This window comes from Eurytemora carolleeae, unplaced genomic scaffold (assembly GCF_000591075.1).
Source record: "Eurytemora carolleeae unplaced genomic scaffold, Eaff_2.0 scaffold286, whole genome shotgun sequence".
Lineage (NCBI taxonomy): Eukaryota > Metazoa > Arthropoda > Copepoda > Calanoida > Temoridae > Eurytemora > Eurytemora carolleeae.
The window spans coordinates 236,000-249,745 of NW_019396322.1; the positions used below are offsets into that span (position 1 = coordinate 236,000).

Below are 13,746 nucleotides of genomic sequence, written 5' to 3' on the forward strand. Positions count from 1 at the left end.
GATATATAGAGGGAGGAATATTATTCTAAAATCGTTATACAAGCTTTCTCATGTCTGCAGTTTGCCCTTTCCTGGGCTGTAGTAAACACACATTCAGGGGGGGGTTGATACCTAAAAGCGTAAATCGTTCACATTATCTGTTGAAAATGCAAAGCTCAATTAAAAAAAAAAATAACAAATCTCGCAACGAAACATGAAAATCCGCGAAAAAGGTTCCGTAGCGTTCACTGTTATATGTAGTGTACACTATACACTCTACAATTCAGTTAAAAATGTAACTTTCGAATTTTATTCTTTCAGTTTATCTCTTGTAAAAAAAGGAAGAAAAAATGCCCAAGGTTCAATCTGAAAACTGGGTGAATATCAGTGAAACAAATTTAGATAAAAAGGAGGATGCGTCTGGAAATGGCAATTCAAAAAGCAATGCTACCCCAGCAGATGAAGATATTGATGCTCATAAATCTTCTGTCTGTGAGAGCCCTGAAGAGAAGAAATCTCCTCATATTAAAGATTTTAACGATATGCTTCAAGCTGTTGGTTCATGGGGGAGGTAAAAATTTTTAATCAATCTTCTATATAATAAAACAAGACATTCCTATTTATGTTCCCTTCGGCCGGCCAAACGGCTGGAACGAATGGGCTAAGACTTTTTATGGACGTACTTCAGGGTAGCCTGGGGGTGACATAGGCTAAAGAAAATCGATTTTTTTTGTTTAAAAATAATATATTTAATTTTTCAATTATTTTTTCACGGGCAACGTCGGGCCCTTCAGGTAGGATGTTTAGTAAAACAAAACATTCGTATATATTTTCCCTATAGCCTTCCAAACGGCTGGACCGAATAGGCTGATTTTTTTTAGGGAAACCAGGGGTGGGGTGACAAAGGCTAAAAAATCAAAATAAAATTTTTTTTTTTTTCACGGGAATGCCGGGCATTTCAGCTTTTGAATAATAATCTAGAAAATTTTCAAAAATTCTAAATATATGATCGAGACTAGAAGTTCTTTATTTCTTTTAATTCCAAAAAATCGCTTAGGATTTGGTAATTTGCAAATACACTATTTCCAAAAAGGAATTATTAAAAAAAAAATTTTGAATTATTATGGATTGCTCTTTGGAAATTACTATAAATTAACATGAATATTTATAAATTACAATGAATTATTATTAATGATTATGAAATACTAAGAGTTATCGTTAAGAATCATTAATTAATTTGAATTATTATGAATTATAATGAATTATTATAAATAATTTTGAGCTATTATCAATTAATAAGAATTATTATGAAATATGATACGAATTGTTATCATTATAATTTTGATTTTAGGTCTTCCAATTCGAAACCTTTTAAATGAAAATTAAAAACTTTTTATTTATAACTTTTGTTCTTTGAAGTAATATTTAATGTTTGCCAATTGATTAAGACCATAAAACGTTGACGAAAAAAATGCATTGCTTGCAAAAACTGATAAGACATAATAAAAGTGATGTTACGATTTTAACCTATATGTACAGTCCTCGTTCGTCGCATATATCAATACAAAGAAAACGACTTTGATTTCAATTTTGATTTCATACCAAGCTTTCAAAGAGCTCGGATACACATAAACATGGAAACAAAGATGTTCTGTCAATTTAAAAAGCTTCTCTTTAATAACTTGTAAACTTGTAATTCCAAAAAAGCTTGTTAACAATCAAAACTTAAATAAAAAGTCGTCTTCATTGTATGGATATAATCACCGACCACGGTACTAAAATGTTTTTAAACTAAAAATAGTTGATGAAAATAGTAAGGGTTGACAACGCAGGGTGTCCCACAAAAGATGAGAGACGATTTAAAGGTCGTATTTGATCTCTTAGGCTAACACAGGGCTCAGGGGAACAAACATCGTTTTACAATCTCTAGAAGCTTTTAAGGATTGACATCGCTTTATGGAAAGAACATAACTTTTTTATAGATAGTTTGCCATTTTATAGCTATCAAAGATCAAGGATGCTCTCACACAATGATCCTGAGGTTGCAAGCTCCATTAGCATTTTGCCAATTACTCTTTTCAAATAAAAATTTATTGTTATAAAATGTAAATGTCTAAGGTTACAAAAAGGTATGAATATGTTAATAAGGTAAAAGCAAAGGCGACACTAAAGTCGCCCCCGTCTTGAAAATACGTATACAACTTTTCATAGCTCTTTGGATCTATGTGCTCAATTGTCATTTTTAGTGGGGTATCCTGTACAATCAAGTTTGCTATTGTTAACGATCTTGAGTTGTGCAGTATATCTTTCTAATCTATAATTGAAAACCTTGTAATATACAGGGATAACCATTATTAAGTGGAATTGTTGTCCTTGTTGAACTTTCTTTCAATCAGAAAGATTTAATAAATGGAACCATGTTATTACCTATATATGTGTCTGCAATACTGTTCATTGGGTTGGGAACATTTTTCGATTTAAAAAACTATTCGCTTAACGGTCGTTAACAAGTTCTTTCAGCTCGAGCCTCAATGTTTGATCCCAAAACTAGCCGCTTAAAAGTTCTAACTTTAAATTAATTAGCTATTTCAGGTTAAGGTTCCAGATTATCTATTTAATATTTAAACTTATGGATTAACTATTTCAGGTTCCAGATTATATATTTAACTATTTCAGGTTCCAGATTATCTATTAATCTGTTTCAGGTTCCAGATTATCTATTTATGTATTTCAGGTTCCAGATTGGTTTAACTATTTTCTTCTTTCCCTTTAATCTGTTCCTTGGTTATGTTTACCTCTCCTCTATTCTCATCAATTTTGCTCCTCCACATTGGTGTAAGGTAATCTTTCATGCTCTATTTCATTTATTATTACAGTTCTTTATTCATTACTAGCTGAAGGGCCCTGCGTTGCCCGTGGCCAAAAAAAATTGAAAAAAATAAATGTTGAAAAAAATTCGATTTTGTTTACCTATAACAACCCCACCCACCCATGAGTTTCCACAAAAAAATTCAGCCCAATCGGCCCAGCCGTTTGGTCGGCTATACGCAACATATATATATATATACGAATGTCTTGTTTTTCTATATAGATTATATTCCATTCTTCCAACGATTCTTTCATTCATCCTTTCACCTAAATATGCATTACACGTTTTAATTTTTATTATAAGTAAGTAACGATTTCAATATATTTTTATATATTTTGAATACTTTTTAATAGACTGATACGTTTTATGTAAAAATGTAGAAATACACAAGTTTAAAGATTGTTTGATCAAAGACGAATAATTGAATAAATTCAAATTTAATAAATTCAAAACATAGTTCAGGGTGAGGATTTTGTTATTTGCAATTGTTGCAACTGATATCTAAAATTGTTCAGGACACTTCTTACAAATCCTTAACAAAATTTCATGATTGAAAGAATGCAGAAGATGACGATAGTTTGACTGTTTGCTGGTTCTCACTGTAATTAAAGAACAATAAACAAACTTGAGGAGATTTTTTCAATCTAATTTTTTCGAGAATTTTAAAAATGATCATTTAGACATAGCAATTAATAAATTCTGTTTTTTGTTCGGATCAGTACAATTTTTAAGTAATTATTATTATTTTTTATTCTATATGATCCAAGTGTTATTTCTGAGAGTATGGATTTCGTGGAGCTAGATTTTTTGTGTGGAAAATATGAAAATGTCGTCTTTATCATCTAATTACCTCAAAATTGCATTCCAATGATACAACAAAATCCAGAATTTATGAATTGTAATATAAGATTGATCAGTTTAAAATTTGATTTATTGTTAACAGTTTAAATTGGAGGGCCCAACTCAGTGAATTTAAATAGGCAATAAGCGTTTTCAATATTAGAATAAACTTATAAGTGAATAAGTTAAAGAACCTAAGTATGGATACTAGAATAAACCTATATATTTTAGGTGAATGAGTTAATGAATCTAAGTATGGACACTAGAATAAACCTATATATTCTAGGTGAATGAGTTAATGAATCTAAGTATGGGTACTAGAATAAACCTGTATATTCTAGGTGAATGAGTTAATGAATCTAAGTATGGATACTAGAATAAACCTGTATATTCTAGGTGAATGAGTTAATGAATCTAAGTATGGATACTAGAATAAACCTGTCTATTCTAGGTGAATGAGTTAATGAATCTGAGTATGGGTACAAGAATAAACTTGTATATTCTAGGTGAATGAGTTAATGAATCTGAGTATGGATACTAGAATAAACCTGTCTATACCTAAGGACAAGGATGGGTACAGCAAGTGTACTGTATATCATACTAATTGGGAACAGGTAAATTGTACTGAGCTGTACTTTTATCGTTTCTTACTATATTATACTAAAAATTGATGTACTGTACTGTGATGTGATGTACGTACATAATTCTTTATGGTCATATAGTAAAGGCAATGAAGTACTTAAGGTACTAACTATATTTTACTTTGACAAGCCTTGTCTATTTTTATGTGAAACTTAAAAGATAAGTGTTAGTTAGTGTTGGTTACAATTTACTAATTAAAGGGACTGTTTTAGGTGTTGGAGGAGGGGTTAACAGAGCCGGATCCAACATGGACACAGGTTGGAAAATATGCGGATAACATTTTTTTTGATAATAATATATTTTGTTGTTGTGGCAAAGATCTGTTATGAAGGGTCTGTAACCGTAATTTCAAGAAATCTGCCGTTAATCCAGTGGGATGTCCGATTCCATTCACATTGGTACCCTTAAAAGCTTTGTCTGATTAAGTATAAATTAGATTTTTTTGGAAAACTGGTTATCTTCAATTGTGATTTTTCTATACAGAGTTTAAGTTGTTAAAATATTTAATTCACTTTATGTAGATATGAATATTAGATATATCTTTACAATAAAAAAGTGTTAAAACTAAACGCACTTAAGAGAAAAATTGAATAAACCAATTTGAGAATCTTAAATCTAAAAAAGCTTTGTAAAATGTATTTTGTGTAAACTAGATAATTTTATGAAAAAAAGGGGGGGAGGCAAATTCAACATATTGTGACACCAAATTTTGTACAGGTTGCGTTTGGTCCTAATAATTGAGATAGAAGGCTAAAATTTTGGAAGCAGCCTCTAATTGTGGTCATCTACATAGATCACGAAAAATATTTGAAATCGGAGGTCATTGATCTCCATTTTGACCTCCATGAACTCAAGAAATACCACTTTTTAAACTCTAATTCAATTATTATAAGTTAATCAGACATGTTTTCATTTCTTTTTGCTACCACATAAGTTATGCACTGATATAAACAAATATAGCCGACCTCCATTTTGACCTCCCTTCGATAATAACCTCCAAAAAGGGTCAAATATTAAATCAATGAAAATAGGTCTTATGAGGTATTAAATCGTAGGTTTTTTGGTGTTCCGATTCCATTTTGATAACACTTTTTGACTTCAGATTATCCTGGAGATCGTGATCTATGTAGATGACCACAATTAGAGGCTGTATGACAAATTTCAGCCTCTATCTCAATTATTAGGACCAAACGCAGCCCGATCAAAATTTGGTGTCACAAAGTGTCGATTGTCGCTCATCCTACTCATCCTATAGACAACGTGTACAGACATACATTTGTTTTAATTTAATATAGAGTCTCTTTACACACCTTTTAGAATTTGAGATTGGCTTGGTATGATTAAAGGATCTGCTAATGTATTTTCAAATGAACAAAATTGATGGAGTTATCTTTGTCTTTTTATCTCAAAATTGGCCATTTTGGATTCCGTTCTCTAAAAAAGTAACTTGAGGATTCATGGATTGGAATGAAATGAAACCTTGTTTAAAAGCAAAATAAATCTTCGCTAATTGTATTGACATGTCTACCAAAGGGAATATCAAGTTACCCGAATTTTAGAAATGCACGATGAAACCCCCCCCCCCCTTACATCTCTCCGAGTAGCAATTGAGGAAAAGAAGATGATGCGAGACCGATACAACAGTGGAATATAAAGACGATATTTAAGGAATTTTGTGTATTTGATGTTGATATGAAGCATACATTTTTTGCAAGCAACTTGAAAATTAAAATATTAAGTGAACTGTAGACTGTGAACTGTATAATGTTTACTGTACACTGTGGACTGTACACTGTGAACTGTACACTGTGGACTGTACACTGTGAACTGTACACTACACAATTTCTGTGTTTCATTGTACGTTTACAGTCTTACTTCATCGACCCAAGCATAAATGCGCACACCTCTTGGATAGAGAAATCACAATAGAAAATAATTAGTTTTATAATTATCAAATTCATTGATTAGAGAAAGATTTAAAGGTTACCATTGTGAAACAGACATTTGGAAAATCATTTAAAATTACGTTTTTGGTCCCTTTAAGGCTGTATGATCTGTAATATTATGATGATTCTGATGATCCCTTTGATACATTCAGATTGCTTGCTACGATGGTTGGGAGTATGATATAGAAAATTACCACAGGTATTTTTAAATAAAAACAATATTTTATTTTGTTAACATTAAAAATTTTGCAGGGTTTTATTTAGTGGCAAATAAAAAACATTTTGAAATTTGTTAGTGAGGAAATCCTGGCTTGTAACATTCAAATAAATATAAATTCTAAATTGTTGTATTGGAGTGAACTCTATATTGTTGTATTGGAGTGGGCTCTATATTGTTGCATTGGAGTGGGCTCTATATTGTTGTATTGGAGTGGACTCTATATTGTTGCATTGGAGTGGGCTCTATATTGTTGTATTAGAGTGGACTCTATATTATTGTATTGGAGTGAACTCTTTATTGTTGTATTGGAGTGGACTCTATATTGTTGTATTGGAGTGGGCTCTATATTGTTGTATTGGAGTGGGCTCTATATTGTTGTATTGGAGTGGACTCTATATTGTTGTATTGGAGTGAACTCTATATTGTTGTATTGGAGTGGACTCTATATTGTTGTATTGGAGTGGGCTCTATGTTGTTGTGTTGGAGTGGACTCTATATTGTTGTATTGGAGTGGACTCTTTATTATTGTATTGGAGTGGACTCTATATTGTTGTATTGGAGTGATCTCTATATTGTTGTATTGGAGTGGACTCTATATTAAAAGAAAAGTAATGACATAGAAATATTATTTTATGACTTATCATCATTTTTTTTGAAGAATGAGGAATCCTCTTTTTTAGCTGACAAAACAGATTCATGCACTTTGCGCAACGAATGAATAAATAATCATAACAATAAATTTTATTTTTTTGTTATAAATAATTTACAATATTTTTACATGAATTATTTCTAAAATTTTAAACATTTCTTTTTAGATCAATAACATAAATATTATTAAAATGGATTGTTTGTGACGACCATGATTATTGCTATTTATACTTTACAAAAAGAACAATTTAATGGAAAAGAGTATATTTATTAATTGTCTCTAATTAGGTTAATGCTTACTAATTAATTTGTTAAAACATTCTGTACGGCAGTCAATTAATTATAAGTTAATAATATGGATTCTATTTTTTAAAAATTATAATTATCCTATTTTCTGTGAAAGCTTTGTTATCAGAGTAGATTAAGCATTGCATAATCATGTTTACATTCCTTGATATCTATTTTTATTTTTATTTTCTAATCTATCAATTCTAACAAAAAACACTCTAATATTGGCCCATTAAAAAACAAGGGCGGGAACAGCCGGCATTTATGAAAGAACAATGTAAAAAAATCTTGAAAAATAATAACATTTTTTACGATTATTTTGAAAACGTATAGTTTTTTAAAAGCCAACTATTTCTAGAACTATTGTGACAGATTTTGACTGGGTTTGTGACGATGCCTGGATTCCAGCATTTTCTCAGGCAATGTTCTTTATAGGTAACAATATGTTAGGAGTGTGTTCTTTATAGGTAACAATATGTTAGGAGTTTGTTCTTTATAGGTAACAATATATTAAGAGTTTGATAGAAAAGATTTTTTTTATTATGAGTATTCTTTATAGGTAACAATATGCTAGGGGTTTGAAAGAAAACAGATTCATTTAATGTTTTAAAAATTGTACCTTAAAGCTCATCTCTGGTGGACAATAATCTTCCTTAGTTACAGTTATGTATTCTGTAAAAAAAACCTTTTTGATTCATTATAGGTAACCATTAATAACTCGAGCGATCAATATTTATTATCAATTTTATTCTTATTATCATTATCATTGTGATATATGATATTATATCAGAATATTACGATAATGAAAGTATCTAACTATATTATATTCTATACCTAGGTGCTATACCAGGAACCCTGGGGTTTGGTTATATGTCAGACCATTATGGCAGGAAAGGGTTAAAAACATAATTATTATTATTGAATAAGTAAATAACAATTTATGTTTGTTTTGGTTTTTTTGGTTATATGTCAGACCATTATGGCAGGAAAGGGTTAAAAACATAATTATTATTATTGAATAAGTAAATAACAATTTATGTTTGTTTTTGTTTTAAATTTGATATAAATGCTGAAAAAGAATCCTCATGCCCAAAAAAATCTAATTTTAACTATCCTTTATTTTAAGTTATTCAGCAACGATTCACAACGGTTCTTTTTAAGCCTGTTTCATAACCACATCATCCATCTTAATATGTTTTTTAACAATCTTTTGAATTCCCTGTGAATTTCTACAGCAATAAAAAGCGTATAGAAGATTTATTGATGAAAGTCTCTCCATGTCTTCATTTTTTTATTGTTGATTGTAATCAATTCAGCATTTTATCCGTTAAAAATGAAAAAAATGTTTCCCTGTGTTTAAAGGGTACCAGCAACACTAGTCTCCAACATGTTGGGTGAAAATCATTTCAAAATACAAAAAAAGTTTTCCCTTTCCTAATAAAAATTGACGAGTCTGTTTCAAATATATAATTTTCTGAAAAACTATGTTGGATCGGAGTAAATATTGAAGAAACGTGATTCAACCACGTCTACGCATTTCAATAACTCTTCATATCTTCAGGTTGCAAAAACCAATCTTGCTTTAACTACAGGGTTACCCACGAAAGATGAGAACGTAAAGACGACTTAAAACCCTTGTAATATGACGATCCCAAAGTTGAATTAAGTTTTCTGTCTTGAATAAAGTCTTTTCATGACATATTAAATGATTTTACAATAAAAAAGAAGCAAGTTAAGAATCCTGAGTTCAAGGAATGAACATGCATAGATTCCGTACAGTCGTCTCTGAAGTCTCATCCTTTGGTGGTAACCCTGTATAATGAAAGAAAAGACACAATAATTCCATGTTTTTTTTTGAAAAAATCAACACTCATGAATGTTGTCCCTTCTAACCAAATAATGATTTTTCATAAATAGCGATGGTTTCTGGATTAGTTACACCCTTCACTACAAACATGGCGTCATTCCTCACCCTTAGGAGTGCAATTGATCATTTTCATCCATTATATGTAAACTGTACACTGTACTGTCATGTACCATATATAAGATCGAGATTGGGACTCCTATGGATTTGTTTACAAATAAGTGTTTGTTTATCATTTTCTGGTAGATAACATAAACTAAGTTCGGCATGAGCTACACTGCGTTGTTTGTTGTCAATCCTCATAACAAAAGCTGCAGAACACTTAATTTGTAAACAAACATAAGGGGGTTCTTGGTGTAATCCTTTTCAAGCGTGGGTCATAAGAGAATTTATTTACTGTACAAAAAAGAATCCACATGACCTCGGTTTCGGACTCCGGTAGCTAAACACTGGTAAAGCAGTTTGTTTACAAATAATCTGATTATGCTATAAATGTCAAAACAATATCTACATTTTAGACATGAGAGGGTGGTAGGGGTAACAGGCCAAGCAAAAAGGGAAGGTAAATGTGGGGGGGGGGATCTCTTTTGAACGCAGATATATTATCTTATATTACCCTGTATGTTTGTTAAGATGTACGTGAATTTCTTATCTTAAAATATAGGGTTCTATAGTCCAGCTTTGGTTTCGTTTGTTTACAAGCAACCAAAATACGATTGTATAGCCACCGATAATGAAAAAAATTTCTCTTATGACCTTACCCAACCTTGGTCCTTCGTAAATCGTATGTACTATTAAAACATACAAAATAAGCTTTCATTCAATTTTTAAAAAGCCCTTTGTTCATAAATCTACAATTTTTCGTTATAACTTTTTCATTTTGAGAAAAAGGATTTTTTTCTTTACTTTATTTTTATAATATCAAATTAATTAGATGGCAACTTGTGTAAGATTCCTTATGGGACTATCATTTGAAACCATGTTTTCTTCTCCTTATATACTTAGTAAGTGTTATATATATCACGATTAGGGTTTCCAAAGAATTTCGCGAGACTCGAAATTCGCAAAAATTATATGTGATTGTATAAACTGTTTCTTTATTTAAACTCTAAAATTTACGGGAAAATTGGTAGCTATCTTAATGCGAGTGAAATATTGTTTACTTGTCAAAAATTTTCTTTTATTCAAATATGCAAACGTTTTGAAATTCGCATTTATAAATTCCCACTATTTTGCGAAAATATTCGAAATATCCTTTAAACGATTTTTCGCTCAAACTGTGAATTTAATATTTATAGCGCTTGAATTTTCTTCCATTTATAATTGAAAGACTGACGAAAATAATTAACAACAGGACACCGTAAAACTTTTATTATTACGTATTATTTTTCTTGTGCTAAGCCGTTTTTTTTACTAATTTTTGATAAAAAACACAAGTTCCGTTAAAATACTTTTTAAGAATGTAAATACGTACGTGTGTGTGTCTGGGGTGGTGGTTGTACTCTGTTCATATAAAAAACCGTAGTTTTAGTTTGTTCTACGTTTGTCCATATTTAATTATGTATTGTAGAGAACATTTTGGGGAGTACTTTTTAGGACTCAAAATCATCATTCCTAGAGATGATTGTTTTCTTTAGGGCTTTAACAAAAACCATCAAGATCCTCGTTTTCTTAATTTTTCGAATAAAAACGGAAAAGTAATTATATTAATTTAGTTTGTTATCCCACAACATATTTGGATTCTCATTAAATTCGGGGTTTTCGCACATAACAGAATCAGATCTTTAAATATTGAATCAGTTGGAAAAACTTTACAGGGCAAATATAAAAATTTGCATTTGAAAAAGTTTTGAGCTGTGGTGAACTGGGCCGAAGTTTTTACCAACGAAAGATTGGTTAATTAGCTTGCATTAATAAATTTATTTAAATCTATTAAAATCAGTTCCTTCGTTAAATTCAAAAGTCCCCTGCTGGGCTGGTTTTTTTCATTCAAAAGTTTTTATGAGATGATGTAAATGATGATTAATTTATTGATAAATGGATAGATTTATAACTGGAATGTCTTTACAGGCATTTTTCCAGCAGCCATATATTCTTGGTGAGTCTGTGCTTTAATCGTGATGTCATCTGTGTCTGTACGCATTAGCTTTGTTACATGTCAAAACATGTATTTAGTGCATACGTCAAGAAACGTGTTTTGTGCGCATGTCAAGACAATAAGTGCGCATGAAAAGACCGTGTGTTTAGTACGCATGTCAAGACATGTTAATTGACATGTGTTGAGTGCGCATGTCAAGTGACATGTGTTAAGTGCGCATGTCATGTTGATATGTGTTGGGTGCGCATGTCAATTGACATGAATGTATTGCGCATGTCTATTGACATGTGTTTGGTGCGCATGTCAAGCCATGTGAGCTAGTCGTGACGTGTGAGCATGCTTGGAAAAAACTTTCTGTTTTCATCTTTATCCTTGATTTCTAATCTGTCCTTTTGACGTTATTAAAGCTATAAACCTATACAAAGTGACCTTAACGTTAATCCCATTCGTTATTTACAATTTACATTTGAACTTTCATATAGGAAACATAAACATATAGGAAACAGTTTTCTTAATTCAGATATTTTTGTCCTGGATTTTACGGCACTGATGAGCAATGAATGTTAAAGTGTACTATTGTGAATTGTTCATGGCAATTTCGAAATGAAAGGTCACTTGAAATTACGAGACAGTCCTGCAGTTTTCTACTAACAACATCTCCTTTTCTATCTGAATATATTTGCCCTGTCTGCTAGGTTTCTGTTTGACTCGTTTATTTTCCGACCTCACTTTTCCCCAGGAGTGTTATACTGCCGGTCAAAATACGGAAATATCCATAGCTGAATTTTTGACACAAACTCAGATTTTCCAACCCCTATATCTTTGCAGCCTGAGGTCGTAGACCTTAGATATTTCAAACTATCAATTCTTTTAGATCAAGTATTTTAAGTTTGAAATAGAAAAGATGTACACCATCAGGTTGCATTGATATTGAAATTAGAAATTTGGAGTTTGTGGCAAAAGCTCAGTTTCTTTGAATATTGTTGCATATTTAAATCAAGAAAAAAGTTTTTAAGTGTTTGATAATGTAATTTGATAAAGTAATCTGCTTACAGATAAAGCAACTGCAAAAGTTAAACCATATTAGAAAAAGAGCTCAAAGATCCCCCCCATGTTATATTAATATTTCCATTAAAAAAGGTTAGAACTGCTAATCGGATCGGTAGCATATTTGAGTGGGACCCGCGATTTAAAAAATTCAGGAAAATACGGCTCGGGTCTAAGCTGTCGTTGGACCTTATTTACGGCTTGAGCTTTCGGATTAAAGCTGCATCTTATTTTCCACAGAGTTGAGGTCAAAAAACCGGTTTAACATTCTTTTGGGCGGATTTGCATGGTAGGAATTGGCGCATTCCCAGTTTTTAGGAGAACAAGACGCAACTTAACATTGATCCTTATTCTCCACTAAAACCAATCAAGGTGGGTTTTATTTTTATTAGGCCTAACTCCTTAAGTCGAGCCGAAGATCTTGCAGCTGTCAATCACGTGACACAAGCTGTCGTCAGAGTTGGGTCGAAGATTGGGTCTTAAAGCTGGGTTTAAGGAATTAGGATTCGAGCCGAAGCTTTTAAATCGCGGGCTCAGGATAAATAAAAGTTGAATGAAATGAAAATGATCATTTATAAAGATTTATGTCTGGGCTATCTTTCCAAACCTTCTTTACACAACCCTATATTCTTAGTAAGTTTAAAGTAATTGTTTAGATATTTGGTTTATTGGGGCAGCTACCAATTATTAAAAGCGAGTGTTCGCGAAAATTTAAAAGGGGTATAGATAGACTGATATCAAATCGAATTCGATATTGACCACTTTTAAGATAACTTATGAAATATCAACTATATAAGAATGCATCGAATTGAATTGAAATTTATTGGTTGCATTATATAAATGATTAGTTTTAAATTTAATTGAATTATGTACATCTGATTGAAATTATGTAATCCTGTGAATCTATACGAACGCTATATGCTCTTGGCTCGATCAATATCGAATATCGAATATCAATTCGAGATCAGCCTCTACAGTATACAGAACACCCTTTCATTCTTTACGAACATTCTCTTAATAAGATGATTCCATTTAATTAACTTATGTACATAGCGTCCCTTAACATTTTATATTATGTCCATCAGCTTAAACTCAAAATACGCAAGGAATACTCACAGAGCCTTGTATTTTCTACATGGAAACATTTGATGTTGGTCTAATAAACTTCAAGAATAATTTAGTCTTTTAATTTTTGGTTTACACCGAGTAATCCTTTTTTTAGATACGATCCAATGCGATGTGGGCCACCCTGTATAATATCTTAAAGGTTTCAAGCGTTTTTTGTCTTGTAATTGTAGACATTTT

General features: G+C 31.3%; 1 protein-coding gene across 4 annotated transcripts in view; it reads left to right on the plus strand.

Moving 5' to 3' along the window:
- The first annotated feature begins 221 nt into the window (after window positions 1-221).
- LOC111700912 (solute carrier family 22 member 5) overlaps window positions 222-13,746 on the plus strand; it is a 26,216-nt gene continuing 12,691 nt past the window's right edge. The window contains exons 1-10 of one of the 4 annotated variants that reach the window (XM_023471989.1): window positions 222-550; window positions 2,714-2,819; window positions 4,195-4,302; window positions 4,543-4,587; window positions 6,429-6,475; window positions 7,791-7,867; window positions 8,271-8,322; window positions 8,795-8,826; window positions 9,350-9,410; window positions 10,248-10,300. In XM_023471989.1, the coding sequence (XP_023327757.1) occupies window positions 330-550; window positions 2,714-2,819; window positions 4,195-4,302; window positions 4,543-4,587; window positions 6,429-6,475; window positions 7,791-7,867; window positions 8,271-8,322; window positions 8,795-8,826; window positions 9,350-9,410; window positions 10,248-10,300 (802 nt within the window). In that variant the 5' untranslated portion in view covers window positions 222-329. Of the gene's footprint in view, window positions 551-2,713; window positions 2,820-4,194; window positions 4,303-4,542; window positions 4,588-6,428; window positions 6,476-7,790; window positions 7,868-8,270; window positions 8,323-8,794; window positions 8,827-9,349; window positions 9,411-10,247; window positions 10,301-11,341; window positions 11,395-13,021; window positions 13,075-13,746 lie in introns of all 4 variants that reach the window. The other 3 variants (XM_023471990.1, XM_023471988.1, XM_023471987.1) reach the window with 3 other exon arrangements.